This window comes from Typopeltis vanoorti, chromosome 14, assembly GCF_054136105.1.
Source record: "Typopeltis vanoorti isolate ZY-2024b chromosome 14, IOZ_Tvanoo_1.0, whole genome shotgun sequence".
Taxonomy (NCBI): Eukaryota; Metazoa; Arthropoda; class Arachnida; order Uropygi; family Thelyphonidae; genus Typopeltis; species Typopeltis vanoorti.
The window spans coordinates 38789124-38816604 of NC_143562.1; the positions used below are offsets into that span (position 1 = coordinate 38789124).

Consider the following 27481-nt stretch of genomic DNA (forward strand, 5'->3'; position numbering starts at 1 on the left):
TTGGTATACCTCTCCTGACAATGTTGAAAATCAGCTACCACCTAATTACTGTGTGTATTAATTCAGAAGTCTTATACACTGCTCTGTTTTTATTTTTTGGATCTCCTTTTCATCCTTGCACCTTTGGCATATGCAGGGTGGTTTCCCTCAAAGCATTTTGATGTTTTGCTCTTAAGTCTTGCTCATGATCCTTGCTGCCACATCATGCACAGATAGCAGTCATGACAGGCAGTTTGAGAATGACCATATTTCTGACGTTTAAAGCAGCACAAAGAGCTCAGGATATACAGCCTTACTGAGCAGCTGAGATACCCTGTACTGACAGATGATGGTGGTTTTGGTGATTTGAAGGTAAGAATGATGTACCTGTTGGGAATCCATTCCAACATATGAGGATTCTTCTTATGACTATCACTCTTTGGTCCTTCAGTTAAGAGCAGATCTCATTAGGAACATTGAGGAGGTGACACTGATAGTATGCCTCTAGACAAGTAAGGTTTTGTGCAGGGTAATTTGTATTCCTCTGCTGATAGATGTTGCACAAATTAATTTTTTGGATTGTGTCACTGTTGCTGCTTCAATAAGAATATCCAGAAGTTCTTTGCAGATCTTAGAAATCGATACCAAAAACCCTTCTGAATGAAGAAGGTGATTTTTCTCCAAGTGACCATTCTCCTGTTGAATGCAAGACTAAGAAAAGCAGTGTATTGTTGCAGCTTCTCATGCCGTTTATTTTGATTTACTTTTGATGGTTTCTGAACATGGTTGGGACTTGATGAGTCCCTGATAAACAAGAGGATGAAAAATTATTTTTAGGAGTTTAATGCAGCACCAGAACTCCAAGTTACAATACTTAAATCCAACCATTTTGGAATGAGAAAAACTCGGCCACACTCACTCATAAGATGTATACTGACTGCAATAAGCTAGATGTTCAGTTAACTGACACTAAAAAAAGATTTCAAATGCTAATTAGTAGTTAACTCATGAAAGAATGATTACCCTGAATCATATTACTGCTCCAGCCACATTTTTAGACAGTGGATATCTACAAGGTTTATCGTGATTTACACTTCTATAATTGTTAACAGCAACCCAACTATAAAAAAAAAATTTTTTTTAAAAAACCTGAAAACAGGTGTTTAACAGCTTTGCATTGTTAACAGTTTTTCGCTTTCCTTGTGGAAATATGTTGAATTTTCTCTTCGGTTCAAATATCTAAAACGGCTAAGAATGAGTAATTCACATAAAATAATTAAACGTTTGTTACGCGAAAAATGTACGTTTAACAAAGGTAAATTTAAAAATTATAAAACTACTCAACAAACTAACTACGGACTATGGGCAAATTATACAAGCCTTTTTTATTAAGTTAAAAAAAAATTAATTTGCGTACTTTTTTTGGGAAATATTAAATTAGCTATTTCCAGCAAACCAGACACCTGAATAAAATAAAATTAAAATAGGATATTCTTCAATGTGTAAGATAGTCATCTTCTTTATGACTAAAGGCGCATTTTGATACATTTTATTTCAGATCTGCAATTTAAAAGCTTATCGAGGATGTCCAGCTTTATTTATTAATATATCCTATACCTAGGATATACTTGAAATAATTCACATTCATTGATATCGTTTTAAAATTCCAATAATCAATTCAAAATGATGTATATCGTAATATTGTTTTTGCATTTCTATAATGGCAGTTTCGTTCGCACAAGATGCGATGTGATTCACCAACCGATACAAAAATTTACTTCCATTATAATTACTATTCAAATACATTTAATATTTCCGAACATTATAAAGAATATCCCGCCACACCGTAACCGGCAGCACGCTCCGTCAACGCCTTACTTCGCCTACCGTTACACAGACGCTTCGGTAACAGATGATCGATCGCGCGCGTACGATACAGGTATACAATTCATAAGAATCACGTGCCACCAGTATAAGATCACATCACATTCAATACAAATCGAATAATTTCTTGGGTTGGTAATAAACATGCTTCGGATTGTCACTAATTCAACAACACAATGCAAAACAGCCCTCTAGCTTCTTAAATAAGCACACTTACCTTTAGGTACTTTAATTCACCCACGTTGTATCTTACAGCACAGTCACCGCAGTAGGAGGCGCCACTAGAAAACTGCAGCCCCAGAAATGTATTCTTACAAGTGTAATGGTTAGTTTTCCATAGCGAGTTTCAGTAAGCGCAGGGTGCTGCATCATAAAAGGAGGTAATTTCAAATTCTTAATAACATGGAAACTGTGTTTAAATCTTTAAATGTCATTTCACAGAAGCAAGGATCGTACTACTTTTGTTAAGGAGATACTTCTTTCACAAAACGTGAAAACTCGATATACCAAATACTGCTCAGTTTTTAATTATATTAATTTAATATGATTAAACTTTTTGTGACCATATATATCATTAAAATACAGTTAGATAAGAAAATAGGTCAAATTTTACTCATATTTCAGGTCAAAAATTATCCACAAAATTCATGTTTGGCCAGAAAAGGATGAAATTGATATGCATGTCTTTATCATCATATCTGCATCTTTCTGAATATGTGCAGAACTGTAACCTCGTCAAACTTTCGTTAATTTTTTTAATTGGCACCTAAAAATGTCTGATGATGAGAAAGGCAGGAACCAGGTATATCAACCGATTTCTCAAATGTTTGAGCTAAGAGGTACTACCTACTCTCTTTGAGTAATAAGAAAGCATGGAGGGAGTTTCTTTTATATGTTAAATAAGTATTTGGGTATCACTTGTTTTAAAAATGTCACTGCTTGTTTATACTACTATATAATGTAAATATACATTCTGGAATGGAATGCCTATTTGTATAGTGCCAACGGTATATGGTAAAGAACTTGCAGACTTTGAAAGAGGTGTTACCAATAACACCATATCAGTGGTATATCCTTTCATAACATTGCTAAAAGACTTCGTCAACTTCCAGATTCAACTGTAGATAACATTATTAGCTGATGGAAATGTCATGTTGCCACTGCAACCAAGATACATGAAACTAAAGTATCAAAAATTGCTCGTATGCGTGGTACATAAGTCCTAGCAGTTGTTGAAACTAGGAGTTAAATATTTTACAGAAGTTCAGATTATTGGTTGAACACTAAGTAAAGAGCTGCACAGTCCTGGTTCCTATGGAAGGTCAGCAGACCATAAGTTAAACATCGGCGATAGCAATAAATCTGCAGCCTATGCATACGTTTACTGTGGCTAGTCCCTAAAAACAGCAAAGCACACCATCCTACCCCTTTTTAAAAGTGGTAGGATGGTGTGTAGGATGAGGATATTGCTCCCTCTGTTAACATGGATATTTAATTGAGGTGCCTGGAGGAATAGGAGTTCACAAAATGTATACTTTCATTGTGTTGCATTGAGGCATTGATTCTTACATATTACAGTTTTACACAACAGGCTCGTTTCTTTTAACACGACAATAACCCATGTCATACTCCAGGTACTTTTGCAACATAACTAGAAAATATGATCTGAAAGTTGACCAGCCTGTGCAGAGTCTGAATTTAAACTCAAGATGAACTGAATGAACTTAACTTTCTACAGATGGGAAATGTGGTTCAGGCTACACCAGTGCATCAAACATTGATAGATGGAGTAGCGATCATCTTGAAAGAAAAATTGTCCAAAATATCTAATTCATATTGTCAAAAACTCGTGAAGTGCATGCAACAAGGGTGTAAAGGATCAGGTCCAACAGAGGCATCATGCGCTATAGGTTTATCTTAAATATGTGCCATTTCGATATTTTTCATCGTTAATTCATATGGACACACACACACACACACACACACACACACACACACACACACACACACACACACACACACACACACACACACACACACACACACACACACACACACACACACACACACATTGCGCTTGAATTCACAAGTACATTTTGTAGATTGTCTTTGTAGCCTTCAGTAACATCTATAATGTTAGACTACAGAAGAAGTGTAAAAACTCGATTGTAGCTTAAATATTTCCAAAGCACATTGCATCGATTTTTTACTTAGGTCAAGTCTCATACGAATGATGTAAAATTAAACTTGTTTGTCTCTGTATATTTTGTACTAGATGTTTTTGTAAATAGTCCTTTAGAAATTAACTGTATATACTCCTTTAATAAGAATATATTACAGTGTTAGAAACAAAGCCAATGTTTTTGCCACTGGAGCTGTATGTAATAGATCTACATGACGGCATAAGAAAGGTTATTTATAAAGGTTGTGTGTATGAGAAAGGCTTACAAGCTCTGCACGTAAACACCTCCAAAATCAGTCAGAAAGGTTCAGACAACTTTCCCATGGCCGTCAAATTACAATCAACAGAAAGCTTGGAAGAGAACAAACAGCTGACCGAACTTGAAACTTAAGATGAAAGAATCATGCCGAATTCTTTGGGGGGTTACAAACTTCGTGCCAGGTCTTAGAGAAGACATAATAAAAAGGAACAGAGCCAAGCAGAAGGAGGTTGCTCGGTTCCAGACGTCGCCAAAGAGAGGACTTCCCGGATCCAAAAGTCGCTAGAGAAAAGAGCTGCCCGGTTCCAGACGTCGCCAGTGAGACAACGAGCTTCCCGCTTCCAGCAGTTGCAGAGCCAGAGCTTCTAGACCGCAGACAGTGCTTCAAATTGCCAAAAGGAGAAGTTCCAATCGCCGGAGAAAAGCGTCCAGGCCAGAGAGGAATTCCGATTTAACAGTTGGCGGCAGTTCGAGCTATTTCGAGACGGCAGACAAAAGAGGCAGTCGTCCAGGCATGTTCGGCGAGCCCAAGCAGAAGAGAAAAGGAGAGACAAATTACCCGAAGCACCTTAGCTCGGAGGTTTTATTCTTTTCGCTGTGGGAGAATAACCATTACCAGAGCTGTACGAGTCCACAGCCCGCTACGTTCCCGATGAGGTAATTTTGAAGCCCGATTTCCTGAAGGAAGCTCAAGATCTGAGATGAGAGAATTGCCTTAGAACTTTTTTTGTACAAGACCTTTGACTGAATGTGTGACACAGAGCTTTTGTAAGTTATATACCTTTGTACAAATACTCTTATAATGTGTTTTAGTTGGACAATTAAGATTGAGATTAACAGTAACAATAAGTGTCATTAAGCGAATCTATTGACATATTTGAAGTTGATATAAAGCTTGTAAAAGTAACTTAACAGAGAGGTAGCTAACCTCTTTGTAAGTAAACTAGGAGTTTAATAAGTAAAATTTGTAAGCAGAGAGTAAATAAGTTTTTGAGTTAAAGAGATTAATTAATTTTGAAGTTAAAAGGTTCTAATTTATGCTAAAGAATTTTTATAGATGAATAGAGAAAGTAATCTATCTAATGTTTAAATTCGTGTATATTTCATAGTAATGTAAATAAAAATGTGTTTTGATTTTATTGTTAAAAAGTGCTGCCTGCTTGTTTATTTACAACTGCACTCTTTCTAAATAAATCGGACTTGTGAGTTGGAAACTAGGTAAGATAACTGAATCATAAAGTTAAGCAAAAGAATAGACCACGACTGTTTGTGTAAAGTTTTATTGAAGGAATTTGTATTAGAGAAAGAGATAGAAATCTGCCAGCCGTATTACTGAGTTTTATGCTAATTAAATGATATTAGTGGTGCAGTCTAAATTAAATAAATTTTCTAGTGTCTTAGGCATAAGATTCGTAGTGCAAAAGGTAGATAAACATAGTACACAGTAGAATAAATGAGAAAGGATAAGAGAGAAAAAGCACATTAGAATAAAGTATAATCACCATCAACAAATTCCTGCCATCTACCCTCAAGGGGGTGTAAAGAATATGAGAGCACTACATCAAAAAAATTACATCATTACTAACTTCCTATCTACAATTTTCCTCCAAATCAGTCTGTTACTTGTCAAGACTCCAACATTATCAGATCTTATATTTCTATCTTCTAAGGCACTTTTTACCATATCAATCCACCTATATCTTGTTCTTCCTGTGGGTCTTTTCCCTGCCAACCTAGCAGAGAACGCTTGTTTTGCTAATTTTTCCTCGCCCATTCTGTTTAAGTGACCATACCACCTGAGATTAGCTCTGCTAACGCATTCCTGGATGCTGACAATGTCAAGTTCTTTCCTAATATCCTTGTTTTTAATATGATATTGCCATTGATGCCATCTATTCATGCCTCTAATCTTTCTCAGGACTCTCATATCTGAGGTCTCTAGTCTTTGGTCAAGTGTTTTACTTCTGACCCAACTCTCAGATCCATAAGATAAAATTGGTTTGAACACTGTCTTGTAGACAGCTAATTTAGTGGTTTGACTAATTTCTCTCTTATTCCATATGAATTTATTCAATTGACTTCCCACGATACCAGCTTTGCTGATTCTGTTGTCTATTTCTATATTTAATTTACCATCTTCAGTAAAAATCGTGCCTAAATAGCTGAAATGTTTCACTTGTTCCACAGGTTCTCCATTCACAACACAGTTGACATTTTCAATGATTCTGCCTATTTTCATTGTCTTTGTCTTTTAATTGGTGACCTTCATACCATATCTATTACAACAGTTATTCGATTTAGTCAGAGAATCCTGCAGACTTGTAGCGGATTTATTTAGAAGTATAACATCATCTGCATAAAGCAAAGAGCTGACTTTAACATCTCCAATTTTGATATCATGTTTAATACCACTTTCCATCATAATGTGATCCATATAGTTAATGAATAACAGAGGGGGATAATGTACATCCTTGTCTCACACCAGATTTAACATTAAACCATCTTCCTGTACTTCCTTCAATTCTAACTGCTGACTTACAACTGAAATAAAGACTAAGTATTGCTTGATATAATGCCCCATTGACACCATATAACTGCAGCGTATTGAATAGCTTCTCTCTTGGCACCATGTCATATGCCTTTTCCAAATCGACAAAACTTAAATACAAATCTTTGTTATATTCCCATGCTTTCTCGACTATTTTCATAAAGTGAAGATCTGATCCTGACAGCCTCTATTTTGCCTGAATCCAGCTTGTTCTTCACCAAGCTTTTCTTCCACAATTCTTCTGAACCGTTTCTCAAGTATACTTGCATAGATCTTGCCAGGAACATTCAGTAGGGAAATACCTCTGTAATTCTCGCATTCAGTTTTAATTCCCTTTTTTATATATGGGTACTATGAGAGCTCTCCTCCAATCATCGGGAATTCGTCCCTCTGTCCAGGCTTTCTGAACTATGCAGTGCAGGCACTGTAAGACTGTTATACTACCATACTTCAGCATTTCTGGTCAAATATCATCTACTCCTGCTGCCTTTCCACATTTCAAGCCTTTGATGGATTTTTGTTATTTCAAGTATGGATATGTATTCCTGACTGCATGCCTGGTCAGTGTTTTTTACCACTGTGCTGTCATTACTGGTTGTTTCATTTAGCAGTTTTTCAAAGTAATTACTTCATACTTCAAGGATATCTTTTTCTTCCATTTTCATGTCACCTTTATCATCTCTTACTCCTTTTACAGCACTCTTTCCACCATTTCTAAACTGCTTCAACAACCTCCAGAATATCTTACCACCTTCTTGATATTTATTTTCTATGTTCTTGCCAAAGTCTTCCATGAGTTTGTTTAGCTAGTTTTACACAATGTTTAGCTTTCTTACATTTGTCTCTATATTCTCTAACAGCACAAGCTGACTTATTTGCCAGAAACTTTTGATATGCTTTCTTCTTTTCCTTCACTTCCTCTTTAACTTCCTGTGTCCACCAGGGAGTTCTGATTTTTCTCTCCTTGCAGACAACCTCACCACATGCCTCTTAGCTGAATCAATCAGGGTTTTCTTCAAGGTTTGCCATTGAATCTCCAAGGTTTGGTTCCTGTTCTCAAACGCTTTCATTTTTCTTCAATAATCTTTGTGTATTTTAGTCTATAGTTCACATCTGAGAGCAGTTCAACTTTTATTCGCTTTAAAACTTTCTTACATGTTATTCTTTTCAATATGAAATTCAATTTTATCCTGCTCAAGACTAAGTAGTGATCACTTCCAATTTTAAATCCTCTGTACACTCTGGTGTCCTGCACCATGGAGAAAACATCACTATCAAGAATAACATAGTCAATGAGACTTTTATTATTCCTGGCCTCTTCTCTCCATGTGAATTTGTGCACATTTGTATGTTGAAACATGGTGTTAGTAATAACCAGTGCATGTCCTGAGCAGAAATTCAACAGATATTTGCCATTATTATTAGCTTTGCTCTTTTCTCCAACTTTTCCCAAAATACATAAAGTGCAAAGAATAAAATATAAAGATAAATAAATTAGAATAATGGCATATAAAGATATAGATAATATAGAAAGTATAGCGCAAAACACATTACAAGTAATAAATAAATAATAACCTATTATTACAATGGCACAGCATTCGTTTACAGAAGGATCATTATATGTTCATATCTATTTCACCAAATAGAAGACCTTTTGTTTTTCAGACGATTCTGAAATTAGTCACGTTTTGGTGCAGGCAAAGAAGTTTTTTTTCATAGAAAATTCATGTTTTTGTTCATGCAATCTAGAAAATTCCACTATAGCTATTTGACTGTTTCTGATATTAATACATTACGGTTAGAAATACGAAAGGGGGCTAGTTCTGAGACGTGGTCTCATTACTTGCACGTCTATAAATTGCTAATAGCCATTTACTATGATCACTCGCATGCACATATGTGTGTGTCATGGTGAATTTCTTCCTACTGCATGGCTCTGCTCCATCCCTCGTTCACTTTGCATAAATTACCTCTTTTCCTGAACACTAATCAGTGCTGTAGCTAGAGCTTTTGCTGCCCGGTGCGGTGCATGAATTTTCCGTCCCTCTCAATACACACCAAAAATACTACAAAAAGTCAAAACGACGTATAAGGAAATAAATTAAAACACTATGTTTATTTTTGAAGTAAAACTTTAATTTCAACATCTTAAAATGTTATTTTTCTTGCTTTTCTGGTAGCAAAATCGCCGATGACATTATCGAAGTCTATTTCATAGTAATGTTGGTAATTCTTAATCAATTTTATTTAGAAAAACTTCTCTCACAACTAACAACACTTACAGCATCATGAATGTATATTCTTGATCATAAATTAGCATAATAATAATATTTGCTTGCAGATCAAGCGTTAATCAATTTTATTATTAAACTGAACTAACTTGTTTCGCCACACTTAAGTTTTGCAGTTACGCAAAATTGGGAGATTGTTTAAACTAATAAGTACCCTGAAGATGCCAACAGTTAAAGTGTGGCGAAACTAGTTGGTTCAGTTTAATAATAAAATTGATCAACACTTGATCTGCAACCAAATATTATTATTATAACACTTACAGAAATTGCGAGGATAATTCGCTGTAGTATTACAATAGTGTCCGCGCGGTTAGCCTAGTGGGTATGCGCTTCGCAACCATATGCCTGGGGAAGGCGTGTCATAGGTTCAATTCCCGTCTACAACGTGAGGAGCTTAAGGATCTTCCTCAGCCATAGCCAAGTTAGCGGATCTTGGGCATGGACAGCAGTGTTTTTACCCCCAGTTTATCTGGGGTTTTTCATTCCGCTAACAGGCAAACTGTCTCCGTGAACCCACGTGGATTACAGTTATGAATATCGCTCTTAGGAGATGCAGCAGAGGAGTGAAGATCCGGCTGCATTAATATGCCAGTAACCCCTCATTAGGAGGGGACTCAACCCGTGCTAGGAAGGACGAGAGGGATAGGAGTAAGATTACATAGTCGAAACTGAGTTCTTGAGACTGTATTTTACAATTTAACTGCAAAAGTTCAAAAAGGTTCAAAGTGCCACTCAGGGCGGACGGCCCCCTCCACACCCCTCTAGCTACGCCTCTGCCACCAATCTATAGTTTTGCTGATGAGAGTATGTAACATTCCTTTTACTCTTTTTCAAACTTTATAGCTTTCCAATATGACACAAGCAGCAACTATCTAATATTCCTATTATGCCCTTTTTTTTGACTACTAGTATTAATAAATTAAAGATTTAATTCTGTATGTTGGTCAAGTAAATATTAGTTTAATATCCAACGTTTCACTGACTGATATCTGTCAGCATTTTAAAAGGAATACACTGGTAAGCAATAGAAAGTAACAAAAACTAGGAAACTAACCGACAATTCTAAAAATTATATAAAGGTATCACTGTGCGTGATACAATGATATAATACGCGTGTCACAAGTGCAACGTTTTATTTGTTTAGATATTTAATGTAAATTTCATGAAAGTTCATTTCTTTTTTGGTTAAATCATCTGATTAGAGTTTTCCATATATCTGGTAAGATTAGGCCTTGATTCTTATTTAAGTTACCTGTTGAACAGGCGACTGTAGCAGCTTCTTTAAATGTTCTGGGATGGTAGTTGTCTTCTATGTAGGGCATATGACTCATATCCCATTCAATATTATGGTTGGTAGAGGCAAAGTGTGAAGAAAGGCCTGATACATCCTGTCTGTTATTCCTTACATAGCCTATATGTTCTTTCTTTCTTGTATCAAAACTTCTAGATGTCTGTCCGATGTAATTAATACCGCAAGAACAAGGTATGCTTATAAACTCCAGAGTATTTGTAGAAAGGATGGCTATCTTTCGGTGATCTTATAGACTTTTGCATGTTCTCAATAGGTTTGAAGGTTACCCTGATATTATATGGTTTTAGAAGAAGAGCTAATTTTCTGGATATGGTACTAACAAATGGAATTGTTATAGAGCTGATGTATTGGGTTTCATCTCGTTGTCTTTGCGGTATGTCACTAAAGAGAATCTTGTTGATGATTCTTGTAGGGTAGCCATTTAGGGATAGATCTTTGGATATTTTCATTAATTCTTCTTGTAGGTCGCCAGGATCTGTGGTACACTGTATAGCTCTTTTTTTGAGCATATATATAATGCTGAGTTTCTGGATATATCAGGCCTTTCTTCACATTTTGCCTGTACCGACCATAGTATTGAATGAGATATGCCCTACATAGAAGACAACTACCATCCCAGAACATTTAAAGAAGCTGCTACAGTCGCCCGTTCAACAGGTAACTTAAATAAGAATCAAGGCCTAATCTTACCAGATATATGGAAAACTCTAATCAGATCATTTAACCAAAAAGAAATGAACTTTCATGAAATTTACATTAAATATCTAAACAAATAAAACGATGCGCTTGCGACACGCCTATTATATCATTGTATCATGCACAGTGATAACTTTATATAATTTTTAGAATTGTTTAGTTTCCTAGTTTTTGTTACTTTCTATTACTTACCAGTATATTTCTTTGAAAATGCTGACAGATATCAGTCAGTGAAACGTTGGATATTAAACTAATATTTACTTGACTAACATACAGAATTAATTTTTTAATTTGTCTAATATTCCCTTTGCAGTATAAATGCTGACACACTTAACCTGCTTCTTTCACTGTTCTGGTTTCTGACAAGCTTCAAAAAAGAACAATTTTAGATGCTTTCTTTCACACTCTTTTGAATTATCTATTGAGGAGGTCAATTAATGGTTACAAAACTGTTTTGAAATTTTATTTTGCCCTACTACAAATGTAGTTGTTTGTTAGTTCTTAAAATAAGCTTTATTTCGGAGAAGAAACAGTAAGTTGTAGGATAGACGTTTCAGAATCCAGTAATATGACTGCAGACTTTTATCTGGGCAATAATACGAATAACGACTTCTTTTGAGAGCTGACGTATTTCCCCAACTAATAATATCACGGCATCCGCACTGTTTCTTATGTGGGATAGAATTTTTTAGACTCTCTCTCTCTCTCTCTCTCTCTCTCTCTCTCTCTCTCTCTCTCTCTCTCTCTCTCTCTCTCTCTCTCTCTCTCTCTCTCTTCTCTCTCTAATGCTCTTTTAACATCATGTCGTGGTCTCTATACTGTTTTCTTAAAAAAGAACACTCCCCCCTTCATAAGCTTGTGTGATACCGAGCGTCCAGTTCTCCTTTACCCAAAGTTTATATTTGCATTCAATTTATCACGCGCCATCAAGACAGACAGCTCTACTAGACATCATATATATGAGACATTTTATATATGGAAATATGAAATAAACTCATTAGTAAGCAATTTAAATGAAAATCTTAATTAAATGCTACAAAACTGCATTAATATGAATTCTTACTACAGGGAGAAGATAGAAGTCAGAGGGAGCCAAATCTGGGGAGTAGGGTGGATGTTCCAACAATTCATAGTGCAGATCCCTCAAAAGCTGCCATGTTTTATGCTGTATGTTGAATAAGTAGTATGTTGAATAAGAACCTAATAATAAGTCTCTTATTATTAGGTTCTTAATCAACATACTATTCGCTTGATTAAAAATCGTTTCATTTTCTAGTGGAGATACTCGTGCTCCCTGCACTTCCTGGAGAAGGCAGATGATCCAAATTGACTTAACATTGAAACTTTCACTATAGATGAGATTATCAGACATCTTTATCAATGTGGTAGGTAAACTTTATGAATGTTCTGGACTAACTCAGCAACAACTGCCCAATCAATCCAGAGTTTGAGTGCATTCTCGCTTTTTAAAAAAGACTGTACTTTTTGTTTTGTTTTTGCATTAGTAATTCCTAATGTATATGCACTTCTAATAATGCGACATAAAAATTGACATAAAACTTCAATTTTCTTTGGTACAACTAAAGCACTAAATTAGAAGTACTAGTTCCATTTTTGAGAAAACAGTACATGATTGATCAAGCTTCCGAAATGGGAAAACTCCGAAATATTTGATCTTTCTCCACCAAGCGACTGGATAGTTCCATAACATGAGGCGTGAAATGATTATTGCCAAGTATAATTAAAAAATTAAAAAATCAGAATTGACTGCAGGAAAACTACTAACAATATTGAATTGGTACGCGTTCATGTAGGAATATTTGGCACTCTCTCGGAAGTTGCCGAATGAAAATAAAGTGTTTTCATTCGGCTCTTTGTTTTCGTGCAGAGGGGAAAAATATTCAAAGATTTTTTCCTCCTTTGCCTTATTGTGAAGGGGAGGAGAAATGATAAATTGGTAAGAAAGCCACACTAAAAAACAACACTAAATCAATCCACGGCAGCTGAGATGTTTCTATTAAAATTGAAGCAAAATAAAAGGTTGATAGCTTTCCTTGCCTCTTTTTTGACTTGGTTGATATGTTGTATGAAAAATTTCTTCTCCAAGACCAGACTACAAATAATATTTTCTGTGCAATTATTCCTCAATTCTTTTGAGATACAGTGTGAAAATAGCCTTACGAATAATTTTCAGCATCCTCAGATTCCGCAACGAGATAATGTGCCATGACTGAAGGACTGAGTTTTCAAAAATTCTTAACCAAGTATCACATACTGTAATTCTCTACCTGTCTTATTCACCTGGTCCTTCATACTTTTTCCAGACTGAAACGCATAAAAGCATCCTGATCGAGCGGATATTTCAAGACTTTGTGATTATATAACTGAATAGAACATGTTGTCTGTAAGTCATTCTCATCTTTCATTATCAGAGGTCCATTGAACAATCATCATGACTATACTTTGGAGAAGATTACTCAAAGTAGCTTATATGTGCATTAAATTACTTAAAAATTGTCTCCTGGATATTTTTGATCAATCGCCAAATATGGGCAATATTTTGAAATCATTTTTACTTTGGAATGATCTTTCAACCAACTAAAGAGGATGAAGCGTAATTACAAAAAGCAGGTAGGAAATTATGGGAATTCTACACTTGTTTAAGACCTCCTAAATACCCAGGAATGCTTGACATGAAGTGCTGTCTTCGTGAAGAAATCATATTCAGGGAGATAATCTTTACGTCGTTTCCAAACTGTGGCAATGATCGCTGAATATCAGTTCCCATGAACTAATCCATATGCACAATCAGCAGCTCCCTTTGTTCTTACTATTTATCTGATTCTGTATGAATCATCGCCCATGGAAATGTGGCCATTTTTGGAACGAGAATACAGCTCACGCGTTATGGATCAACTCAGTGTTCTTTTTCTCCCAATGCTTTATGTAATATTTCGTACGTTTCTGTGGCCATCTTAAGAAGACTGTAAATTCCATCTTATAAATGAAAAATATGCTTACCGTTGAGGTCAGCTCAATGGCGAATAAAGCTGTCAGATTCTTTTATGCTTTGTGGGACTAGAACATGTTGCCAAATATCCTACGCAGTTTCTACTTCAATATTGGTAATACTTTCGAAATTCACTCCTTGATATTTCTGATCACCTCTCATGTGGAGAGGAATGGGATAATATATGTTGGCAGAATTGTCTTGTAGAGGGTAGGTCATGCCTCAGTAACTTACGTTTACAATTCAGTAACAGTTATTTTGGATAAAAATAATGGTTACAGTAGGATAATGCTGGATTTTGCAAAGAGTCTGATAGGTTACTTAATGAAATTTTGATACATAAATTGCAGCAAATGGGGAAAGTTTATGAAGTTGGTGATGTGGTTAAAAGGGTGGCCGATGCTCTCCATCAGATACCAGGCAGTAACGTATTCAGAAGTAGAATCCTAGTGAAAGCATATGACTAGAGGTGTGTCTCAGCTCTATAATCAAGATTCAGCTATTCAGTTTGATTATTAATGATATAGGAAATGATACTTCCTATATCATTAATTTAGAAATGATATTAGAACAATAGTTAATAAAGATGATGTGAAGATCTTGCAGGATGATTTACACAGATTGGCAGTATGAACAAAGAAAAATGGCTCAAAGTTTAATGTGGCAAAAACAGAGTTGCTGTGGGTTTCAGCTATTTTCTGTTCTAGGGGCTGCAAACAGTTTTTCCCAAGTCTCACAAATCGTATAGTATGTTATGTTTCTATCATTTTTTAAACTATATTTATTATGTTTTCATGATCCTTTAAGGTCAGCTCGGCAAGAATGATCTAGAAGTATCACTCAGAGCTCTTGGAGAGTCCCCCACGCTTTAGCAGCGATGTAGCTGAAATTCAACTCTCACAACATCGTACCATGCTAAGCACCAAGTGAGTCAGAAGTTCTTGAGGCAAATTAGCCCTCCGCTACTTCAGAGAAAGCATAATGCCTTGCCTGTTTTCTGGAAAGGAATTTCAAGCAGACATGCTTCTCCTTTTTGCATCCAAATTGAGATCTAGGAGTTGAGATCTAGGGAGCATGCTGGTCACTCGATTCAATTAATATCCTCAGTCTCCAGAGGTATCTCCACTGAATAAAATGAATTCTTCGCCAACAGCAGCATAATCGAATATGTCACTGAAGAACTTTTGCAATAGCATTCACCGGTCATAGTCCCTTTTTTCCAGCACTTGTAGCTTGGTGCATCCATTAAGCAAGATGCCTCCCCACACCATCGCCCCAGCACTACGGTATTATCCCTTTCAAGAATATTCTCGCAATAGTAAGCAGTACCACTTTCACACCACCAGATGAAGTATTGTCTAGAACCAGAGGAAAGACTAAAACGACTCTCATCTGTAAAGAGTACATTAGCATTTAGTCCAATATTTATGGATACAGCACCACTGAAAATGTGCTCTAGAATGAGCTGTGGATAATGGGACACAGAACAGGATATGGGGAATATAGGGCTACTTATCGCAGGCAATCTTGCTCGGTTTGAGATATCCGTGTACTTGTGCTTGAATGGAACCGATTTTCAAGCTGACCTACCATGGTATGTTAATTACTATTATAACCAAAAATCTGTCTTCATGCTCTGTTTTTAAAAATAAGTAAATTAATTATACATCTACATGTATATCCATGTCTCTGAATTCGAATAAGTGTTTCTTCCTACTGTACAGCTGCAACCGAGACTTGATATTATATGTATGTTGTATGACTGATTCTAGTATTCAGAATTTAAAGGTTGTTACCAGTTTTTTTTTTTTTTAGCCTGTGTAGCTCAGTGGAAGTGGTGTTTACACTCCTCAGCACTAAACCTCCCAAAAAGAGAGAGCATCACGAATTCGATTCTTTCGCCAAGTAGAGGAACTTTTTCTAAAGTTTTTTTCGATCAGTTCCCCGACTTAATTGATCTCTGAGACAGACAAGAAGTTTTTCCTACCAGAAACTCGGATTTTTCATCCAGTAAAATCAAGAAAATTGACCGTGGTACCAAATTATTTTCAGACATTAAAAATATTGTGTTAGGGTTAGGTACCACGAGATGGCGGCAGTTGTTAGCCGTCTCTTCACTGCATGCTGCTTAATTAGTGATAGCCTTGGGCCATTTATCTCTGAATGGCTACCAGTGGAGATTGAACGGCCCACTCAGTCAACAAAAGTTAGATAGGGCTAAAATGGCCTCGCCTAGAATGAGCCTACTCCCTATACGGAAATAAAATTCGTTAGCTGATTTGATTTACTTTGACCAGTTCTTTTGCCTTCTTGCTGAATGAAGTTCATGACATATTGAGCAAAATCTATAGAAGTCATCATCATTATCAAAATCCTGACGTATATTCTTGGGAGAGGGTATAGGATCTTATGATAGTATACTACATGAAAAGTTACATCATTGCAAACTTCCTTTCAACAATTTTCCTCCAGATTATCTGTCAACATTCCAATATTAACAGATCTTATAATTCTGTCTTCTCTCTTTGTGTTTCTTTTAAACTTCATTATTCAACCTATATCTTGGTCTTCCTCTGGGTTTTTTCCTTGCCATCCTGGCAAAGAAAACTTGTTTAGCTAATCTTTCCTTGCCCATTCTGTTTAAGTGACTATACCACCTGAGATTAGCTCTGCTAAGATATTCCTGAATGCTACTAATGTCAAGTTCTTTCCTAATATTCTCATTTTTAATATGATGCCCATTGATGCCATCTGTTCAGTCCCCTAACCTTTCTCAGGACTCTTGTATCTGTGGTCTCTAGTCTTTGATATAGTTAGTCTTTCTTTGATATAGTAGTAGCCTGTGTAGATCAGTGGAAATCAGTAGTAGCCTGTGTAGATCAGTGGAAATAGCGTTTGCACTCCACAGCACTTTGCTGCACTAATGAAGACTTGGGTTCAAGTCTAATGCTCACACAGTCTCCAAAAGTTAGATAGGGCTAACACGTCTAGAGACAGACTAGAAGAACATTTTCTAAGCCTTTTTTCAACCGGTTCCCGAGTTAGTCGATCTACCAAGGGCAAGCGGGTTTTTTCTCCCGGAAACTCAGGTTTTTCGTCCTGTAAACTCAAGAAAATTCGACCGTCGAATTCACACTATTTTCAGGTATTAAAAATATTGCGCTAGGTTTAGGGACAATGAGATGACGCCACTTGTTAGCTGTCTCTTCACTGCATGGCGATTAACTTAGTGATAGCCTTGGGCCAGCTATCTTTGATTGGTTGCTAGTGGAGATTGAACTGCCTGTTTTTCAGGTTTTTCATCCTGTAAACTCAAGAAAATTCGACCGTCGAACCCACACTATTTTCAGACATTAAAAATATTATGTTAGGGACCATAAGATGGTGGCACTTGTTATCAGATTCCTCACTGCGTGGCGATTAACTTAGAGATAGCCTTGGGCAAGCTATCTCTGATTGGCTGCCAGTGGAGATTGAATTATCCACTCAGTCTCCAAAAGTTAGATAGTCTAAACGAACTTGCCTACCCTCTATATGGGAATAAAAGGTGTTAGCTGTTTTTTATATATTTTCATATAATGCTCCAAGAACTGCTGAATGAATGACATCACTAAGTAAAGTATAATGTTATTGTTTTGCAGCTTAAAATTAAATTATCGGCCTTAATTCTTTTTTGTGATACCTGAAGGTTCAGTATTTTCCTTAGCTCTTCTTTTAAACTGGGATATACGTATATGGTTAAATACTTGACCAGTCCACTAGTGTGCAATCCATTAAATGAAATCTACTTTGAACAATGACGGCACTGAGTTGATTCCTCCTTTTTTAGATTTCTTAGTGTTTTAAAACTTGACTGATTTATTTTCATTTTGAAGCCAAAGTGAAAATTATAAAAGTAAGAAAAATTAAATGACAAAATAACAATTTTATCTTATCAGGAGGTTACCAAACGTGATTCAAATTTAAAAGTCAAATGAAATTAATAACTGTACCATTTAGGCATGAAAGTCGGTTGGGTGGTGATCGTTTGTGTCGTTTTATCACGAACCGCCCGATAAGAGGGGTAATTCTGTAAGTGAACTACTCGGAGATTACATGTAGCTGTTTTGTTGCACTTAATCTAAGGTGTTATTAATCATCTAATGATATTATTATATTATATTTAAAAGAACACGAACGTGTGTAAATAATATTTATTGCAGTCGTCAAATATTTGCAAGAATTAATAATAAAAGTTTAATAATCGTATATAATCTACATGATTAAATGTTCATTTGAGTAAAATTAAAAATTATAATAAATTCAACATATTTTCAGGTTTGTAAATTTAAATATATGAACGACCCACAACCTGGAGCTGTTTTTCCTGGGAGTCGAGACAAAGAAGATTCGAAAATTTTCCAGGTTAGAAACTCTAGGCAAAACTTAAAGTTATATATTTTGGAATGAAGAGATGACCAACTGCCTACTGCATTGCTGGAGCTGTACTCGAGCATATTGATGAGGGATTTGGGGATATTTATGATTAGGGAGTTGAAGTTAGATGTCATATTGCAAAATTGGCTAAAATAGCTTATAGTACTGTATTATCTCGTTATTGAAGAATACACTGAGAAGCAGATATAAAGAGGTTATACATCTTTAGACGGCCTCGATAAGGCTACATTTGGGCTACTTTGCACAGATCCTGTCATTGAAGTTTCTTGCATGTGGATGAGGGCATGAGGTTGAGAGGATTCAGACTGGAGTAACCAAGTTGATGGCAGGCCAATGGAATGTCGATTCGGAAGACTGACTGCAGATTAGTGTTAAAATAATCTGCTAACTCTTTTATTCTCTACTGGGAATAGCGAGGCCATTTTCACACTAACATTTGCAGACTGAGTGGGAAATTCAATCTCCACCTATGGCCAATCAGCTTTCGTAAGACTATCACTAATTATAAATGGCTTCCGATAAAGTGAGGCAGACGAATGCCACCGTTTTGTGGTCCTTAACGTGTAGCCATACTTCAGTCGATCTATGTTATTGACTGAAGTGTAGGTTATATATACAGTCGATTTTACCGAGTTTACAGGACGATATACCCGTTTCCTGGAGAAAAAGAAGGCGGCTTGGGTCGGAGATCGACTAACTCGCTGACCTGTCGAAAAAATAGTTAGAAAAAGTTCTAATTGGTTAGGCGAACTGAGAATGGCTTTCATTGTTCAGTCTGACACTGGGGATAAAAATGAAACTTCCATAAGGCCATAAGGCCACAAAGGCCTTGTTGATTATAGAAATTGATTAATAGATCAGTGAGAAAGGGGAATGTGGTGACATTTCGCAATGATTAAAATTTTTATAAGACTGACATATAGGAAATTTATTTTCAGCACAGGATTAATGAAAAAGAACTAGAAGTCATTTCTGAAATTAAGAATGAGTGTGTGTGTAGCAAGGATGCGAAAACTGCAGTTTTTCTTTTATCTCTCTCTCTCTCTCTCTTGCATGGAGAATGGTGAATGAGCAAAACAGATTGACAGAGTCTGTTATTAGCCTCTTGTTGATAATTGAATTCAAACAGAGGTACGACAGTTATTATTCAAATATTGATTTAGGGCTTGGTGAAATGTTTAGTCTCCTTTGAGATTATCAACTGTAGTCTGTAGACTACATGAAGTTGCAAATGAAGTAATATGATGATGATGATGATGATGATGATGAATAAGGTTTGTGTAGCTCAGTGGAAGTGGCACTTGCATCCTCTGCGCTTGGTCACTCGAAGTTTGACTTAAGTTCAAGTCTAGTCGCCGACTGGAGTAACTTTTTCTAAGCCTTTTTTCGACTGGTTCCCGAGTTAGTCAATTTCTGGCATGGGCAAGCGGGTTTTCCTCATGGAAACTCGGGTTTTTCATCCTGTAAACTCAAGAAAATCGACCGTAGTACCCACATTATTTCAGACAGTGACATATCTTGTTAGGGTTAGGTACAAAGAGATGGCAGCATTTGTTGGCCAGCCTCTTCATTGGTGGCTGCTATAATTAGTGATAGACATGGGCCAGCTATCTCTGATTGGCTACGGGTGGAGATTGAACTGCCCACTAAGTCTCCAAAAGCTAGATAGGGTATAAAGGCCTCGCCTACTCCCTATAAGGGAATAAAAGGCATTAGCTGATTTTTTATAATAATAATAATATAATAATAATAATTTTTACATGTCTACAGCGCTTGTATCTATAGCATCTAGGCCACCCGAAGAAAGACATTCTAAGTTCGATTTTAGTCATTGACTTAAGCTCTTCTTAAACCTCTTCCTGAGTTAATCGATCGCGGATAATACAGCCAGTTGGGTTTTTCACACAAATCGACTGAATAACTCATTCTATTTCAGACAATAATAGAGTGTTAAAGATTTCCAGATGTGGTATTTGTCTGTACTACATTCCTTTCATTCCAGATGCCAATTAAATTGGTGATAGTCTTGGGGCAGCTATTTTGTGATCGGCTAAAGATGGAGGGTAGCTACCCATTAGTCTTCAAACAGAAGTAAATGGCCTCAAGTACTCCATATGGAGAATAAAATGCGTTATCGGATTAATTTTTTTAGCTGCAGATCAGGCCTGTGAGATATGCACTAAACAAACAAAGAATTGATGGAAATACGGAATATAATCTAGGGGTTTCATATTTTCAGGAATATAACTCAGAGTGACCTTATGTGCTTTAATTCTACCACAGAACGTTCTGTTCAGGCTAGTTTTCATCATACTTTTGTATAAAAGAGGGTTTCTTTAGTCTTCAACTTTAATATGGTTTAACCTTTTTTGCAGAAGGCGTTTACGTATATAAATATCATTATCATTTATTCTTTATGCTCTCCTCCTCCTCCTCTTTCTACATCACGAACACAGGTAATAGTTCTTTCAAATCTAAACTATTTGAAAAACTTTCGTATTTCTCCAGTTTCTTTAAAGCTTCAGTGAGAGGAAAGCAAGTTTTATTCTGGGCATAAAGATTTATGTTAAATAGTTTTCTTTACGGTTTTTTTATTAGAGAATCCTTTTAATGAAATACGCCTTATAGAATATATCCATGGATACCATTATTCACAAATATCCTAGTCAATAGGCAGTTAGGGAGCTTATATTGCCATACCCAGTTTTCTTAAACAAACGTAAATGCATAAGAAAGATTCCGGTAATTGGACCACATGTTTATTACGATAAATAACAATAAAAAACAACCCGACAAGTTTCGTAAGTCGTATGACTTACATCTTCAGGACTCAAAGGTGACTAAAAGTTAAAACACACGAAATGAGAAATTACTCAAAATAGTTCATTCTATGCAGTTGTCTAACTCTTCATTAAATTGAATATCCGAATGTAGATTCAGTGCAATGCTAAGTTGTTTTTTATTATTTATTGTAATAAACATGTGGTGCAATTACCGGAATCTTTCTTATGAAGTGATAAACCACAGAAACCTTCGCATACAACGTAAATGCATTTGATCACACAATACATACCATATTACTAACAATAAGAATCAAAAGGCTTCAGTTCAGCTATGTAACATTATATTCTTAAAAGTCATAAGAAATAATGTTGGATCTAACTTGTCTTATCCACTTGACTTATATAATCTTATGTACATTACTTGATTCGGCTTGTACGTCAGATATTGTAGTCACACATATCCAGAAGTAGTTACATATTCAGCTAGAGATGTAATCTAAGTCAAAGAACAGATTAAAATAAAAAATAAAATAAATCAGCGAACGCTATTTATTTCTGAAAGGGAGGAGTAGGCGAGATCTTTTAGCCTTAACTAACTCGTGGAAACTGGTGGGAAGCCATCACAACCCTTAAACAATCACATACAGCTGGCTTAAGATTTGCAATGATTTTAGTTAGCATCTGGGGAAGAGAGTACAGCCGATAACTGCAGATATCACGTGGTCCATAACCCCATATATCATTGTTTGAAGTAGTGTTATTTATACGATTGAGTTTCTTGAATTGTGGGATTAAAAACAACAGTTTTTCCAGGAGGCCCTTGCCAGAGAATGAGTAATTCAAGATCCTGTTGAAGACAGGATTAGAAAAAGTTCTAGTTAGCACTACATCTAACTTGTATGGCATTTTGTTAGGTTGTTGCCTACCTATGGATTCAAAAGCCATGTCCACATAATGACTCTTATCAATCCAAACAAATTACTAGTATCACACAATTACGCTTTAATCCTGGGCGATATTATATTCTTAATATTTAAAAAAAATACTCAGTGCAGAGTTTATTAATAGGAATGGAGGATGAATAATTATTAACTCACCAGAAAATGATGAAACAGAATTAATGTAAAGTGAAATGCTTTGTCATATCTCTCTTTTCCTGTTCATGGAAATAAATGAATGAATGAATTATATTCTTTCTGTGAACAATATAATAAAACATCCATATATAGTATATCATATATACGGCGTTTCTTAATTAATTCGTAGTCTTCAGTTATCCATTAACACGGTGAAACCAGGCAATAACGAAATCTTTAATTTTGTTAAGCTTTAATAGGAGCCATAACTCTCAAAGTGTTTATTCAAAAAAAAAATATTGTCATGCCAGAAAAGAAGGATTCATTATCTAGGATTCTATAATATTTTTTCTATAAATGACCAACTGAGGAGCATACTAAGTTCTTCCATGGTACAGGTTGCTAGATGGGAAGGATATCGGCAGTGCTTGAGTTTCGTTACAAATAAATAAATAAACAAATAAACGATGCAATATTGGAATGTATCCTTACGGTTCGAAGAATAAATAGAGTAGGAGTGAAATGGATATGCAATTTTATTAAGCAAGATATTTTTAAGAAAAACTACCAGTTATGAAAATTAGAAGGCATAGGCCAAAAACATTTAGAGCTATTGTACAGAAAGCTAAGCCTGAAATGAAAAACTGCATGCAAAAGACAAAACAAAAGAATTCTATCGTTATGTTGTAAGTAAAAGAAAGAATTAATGAAAAAAGGATAACTCCTTAATGCAGTGAGTAGGCGGTGGTAGATGAAAAATAGATTTTTCAACTAATGTGTACCTATTTTGGTGTATGCAACATTGACCACAATACTACTGCTACACTCGATGAAGATACTCAGGTATATGAGGAGCATGTACCAGAACTATTGCATTCAATGAATACGAATTCGGCAATAAGGAATGATGGAATATTATCATGGATGCTAAAAGAATCTTTAACCGAACTGGTATGCCGTGGCTGTATAATTAAACTCTTAGCACAGGGAAGATTTCACAAAAGTGGAAAGAGTGTAGGATAACCCATTGCATAAGGGCGGTGCAAAGACTGAAACATTGATCTATCGATTGCGCTGCATGCAGAAATGGGTTGGCAGAGAATCTATATTTTGCAATGAACGGCATCTGCTTACCATGGGAGGATCATGTTAGAGTTTCCTGACATTTTCCAATAACGTTACTTTTGCGTTATCGAAGACTGCTGCATAAGGTAGAGGACATGGGACTGGGACTGGCTATTAGCTTGGATAAAAGGATGGCTGACTGACAGTAAAAGTAAAGTTATGCAGTCTGGGAGATATCTAATGGCATATTATGTTGGTAGAGATAACAATGGAAGAAGTTGATCAGGTTAGATATCTTGGAGTTTCAGTAAGTAGGAAGTTGAAGTTCAATGGCCATATAGCAGTGATTGCTAATAATACAATTCAGAGGATAACTGCAATGCTGATACGAATATTAATATGTAAAGATGAGGAATTCACTTTGCCTCTTTATGTGGTTTGATCTTACTTGGACTATTTTGCAGATATGGTTTTCTGGTTTTTGACATATGTCAAAAACCAGAAAACCATATACAGACGTGTGGAAAGGGTGCAAAAGAGGTGTTAAAGAAGGAATAACGTATATTAGGAGGAGATATTGAGAATTTGTAGATGGCAGACATTAGCAAACAGTAGAGAGAGGGATCATGTGATAGAAACCTATAATTTCTGAAGGCGCCATATGGGAAATGAGTACATTGAATGTTTCATTTTATGAAGGGTGGAAACAGGACTAGAGCTCATCTATAGAAGTTCAGAATAAATGCAGTCAAGAAAGTGGTCAGAGCTAGAATTTTCTCTTAGTTGATATGAAAAATTGAGAAATATAGCTCAGTGGATGTAGCGTTTGCATATCACGGCGCTTGGCCGCACGAAGGAAGACTTGGTTTTGAGTCTAGTCGCCGACTAGAGGAAATTTTTCTAAGCCTTTTTTCGACCGGTTTCCGAGTTAGTCGATCTCTGGCACAGGCAAGCGGGTTTTTTCTCCCGGAAACTTGGGTTTTTCGTCCCGTAAACTCAAGAAAATCGACCGTAGAACCCACATTATTTCAGACATAAAAAAATAGATAGTGTTATGGTTAGGGACCACGAGATGGCGGCACATTTGAGCCGTCTCTCTTCACTGTGTACTGCTTAATTAGTGATAGCCTTGGGCCATCTATCTCTGATTGGTGCCAGTGGAGATTGAACTGCCCACTCAGTCTCCAAAAGTTAGGTAGGGCTAATGGCCTCGCCTACTCCGGTATACAGGAATAAAAAGGCGTTAGCTGACTTCTTTTTTTTTTTTTTTTTACTGAGAAAAATGAGGAAAAATAAATTTATTATTCCCATTGGCTTTTAGAATAATTTCGATTTTAACCGTTGAATCTTTCGATTTTATGGTTAGAATCATCGATTTTGTGCTACGCTGAAAATTCTGAATTAATAGCTCTATACAGTTAGGACGCCTATGTACCTCAATGGAAGTGATGCTTGCATCCTCTGCGCTGGACACCCGAAGGTAGGCTTAAGTTCAAGTCTAGTCGCCGACTGGAGGAACTTTTTCTAAACCGTAGAACCCACATTATTTCACGCAGTAACATACCCTGTTAGGGTTAAGTATCAAGAGATGGCGGCACTTGTTTGCCCGTCTCTTCACTATTAATATAATTAACGGCTATTTTAGCCTGTTTTGTTTAGGAGTGTCCCTTATATTTAATACATTGGCTAACATAACTCAAAAGGGATATATATATAATTTAGGACATTACGGGCGAGTGTAGAAGGCAATTATGGCAGAATAAAAAATGTTGAAAAATTATGTACATACCTTGATTTTGGTTTAAAGATGCCTTCTAAATCCAAGATCTTGTGGAAGGGGGGGGGGGAAAGAACATGGGGATGTACTTGGGACACGGGAAACAAGTTTGGGAACCCGGGTTACTATTAATAATATATATATAAATATATATATATATTATTTTGTTGTGGAGAGAGGGGGGGGGGAAGGAAGGGGAAGGGTATCCTATGTGGAAACTGGGGAAAGGGTTTACGGGGTGTGGACCGTTTCGGTCATCGTCTGACCATCGTCGGAACTTTGTGGGAATGACCAGGGTCATTCCCACAAAGTTCCTACAATATATATATATATATATATATATATATATATATATATATATATATATATATATATATACAGTATATACATACACTGGGTGGTTCAAAATTCCACTTACAAAGTTTGAGGGAAGGTAGAGAATATCAAAATCAACCATATTCACATAGGAAAGCATGATCGGAAACGCCACCCGAAGGTCATAGGTGGCGCTGTTCGTCAACGCTCCAGGTGAGCAACTGAAGTTTCCTCATTCAGGCTTTCGACGTCGTACGAAGAACATGCGTCGTTTTACGAACACTGAGCTGGCAGACATGCGCTATGAAACCATATTGTGTATCCAACTACTATCGAACTGTTCAGTTACGCCTAATAAAGTTTTTTACACTACTTACTGCCTTGTGTTATTTCTCTGTCTTTGTGTCCCTGTTAGTACCTTCCGTGGCATTTCCGATCATGCTTTTCTATGTGAATATGGTTGATTGTGATGTTCTCTACCTCCCCCTCAAAGTTTTTACGTGGAATTTTGAACTACCCTGTATATATATATATATATATATATATATATATATATATATATATATATATATATATATTTATATATATATATATATATATATATATATATATATATATATATATATATATATATATATATATATATATATATATATTTATATATATATATATATATATATATATATATATATATATATATATATATATATATATGTATATATATATATTTCCCAAGTAAGCAAACAGACAAGTAAGTCAAGTTTGCGCATGCAGGCTTGCACAAACTTGCCTCAGACTTGGGCTGTTTCTAACTTTCACAGCACGTCTGCGGCAACTCGTGGTAAAGGTGGAGTAAGCTCCAATCACTTTCCTGAGAATATTCCCCTAATGCACAGCACATCCCCTTGTGAGATCTATGATGCTATGCATTAAAGGCAATGGTCACTACCCAGACCGCTTTCGACCTTTGTTGAGGTCTCGTTAGTGGGAGCCAGACCTCATAAGCTCTGTATTACTTCAACCTTAGCATTTTTAGGTCTGGCTCCCACTAATGAGACCTCAATAAAGGTCGAAAGCGGTCTGGGTAGTGACCCTTGCCTTTAATGCATAGCATCATAGATCTCCACAAGGGGATATGCTTTGCATTAGGGGAAAATTCTAAGGAAAGTGATCGAAGCTTACTCCACCTTTACCACGAGTTGCCTCAGACTGGCACCATGTTACCACGAGTTGCCACAGACTTGCACTACCTGCAGGCGCAAAACTTGACTTACTTGTCTGTTTGTTACTTGGGAAATAGGATTAAAATCAATTTTTTATTTATATAAAATCACTTGGTATCTTTAATACATGCTACTACTATCTTCACTGGGCATGGCATCTACAGATGCCGTATGGTCATTCCGATGCTCGGTGATGTGCCACATCACAGACTCGCCATGTAGTCCTGTTGTTTGCTTTTCTGGCTGCATAAACTCTCTGAAGATCAGTCACTCCACACACGCCATCCATCCATCTCATTGATGGCCTACCCCTGCCTCTTTTTCCAGGAACTTTACCTTCTCTTACTGTTCTGCGAAGTCCCCCTTTCATCCTTTCTATGTGTCCAAAATATTTTAACTTTCTTCTGTCAATATCCTTAAGAACCCTTAAAATTCTGCTGATCTTTTCTAACACCCATTCATTTGTATGCCTTTCAGTATATGATATCCTCAACAGCCTTCTGTAACACCACATCTCAAAAGCAGATATCCGTTTCTTATCTGACTTCTTTAGGTTCCAAGTCTCGCATCCATAAGTCGCTGTTGGAAAAACAACTACATCCAAAATCCTCGACTTTGTTTCCATGGAGATAAATCCATCCTTC

The 27481-nt window shown here is 36.2% G+C and overlaps 2 protein-coding genes across 2 annotated transcripts in view; one reads left to right on the top strand and one right to left on the bottom strand.

Moving 5' to 3' along the window:
• The window catches only part of Sms (spermine synthase), a 250094-nt gene extending 247964 nt beyond the window's left edge, over positions 1 to 2130 (bottom strand). Inside the window, exon 1 of the mRNA XM_090403753.1 lies at positions 2081 to 2130. The gene's annotated coding sequence lies outside the window, so the exon portion shown is untranslated. The remainder of the gene's footprint in view (positions 1 to 2080) is intronic.
• LOC150099377 (glutamate receptor ionotropic, kainate 2-like) overlaps positions 1 to 27481 on the top strand; it is a 133413-nt gene that overhangs the window by 31113 nt on the left and 74819 nt on the right. Inside the window, exon 2 of the mRNA XM_090404336.1 lies at positions 18479 to 18565. Coding sequence (XP_090260462.1) covers positions 18479 to 18565 — 87 coding nt within the window. The remainder of the gene's footprint in view (positions 1 to 18478; positions 18566 to 27481) is intronic.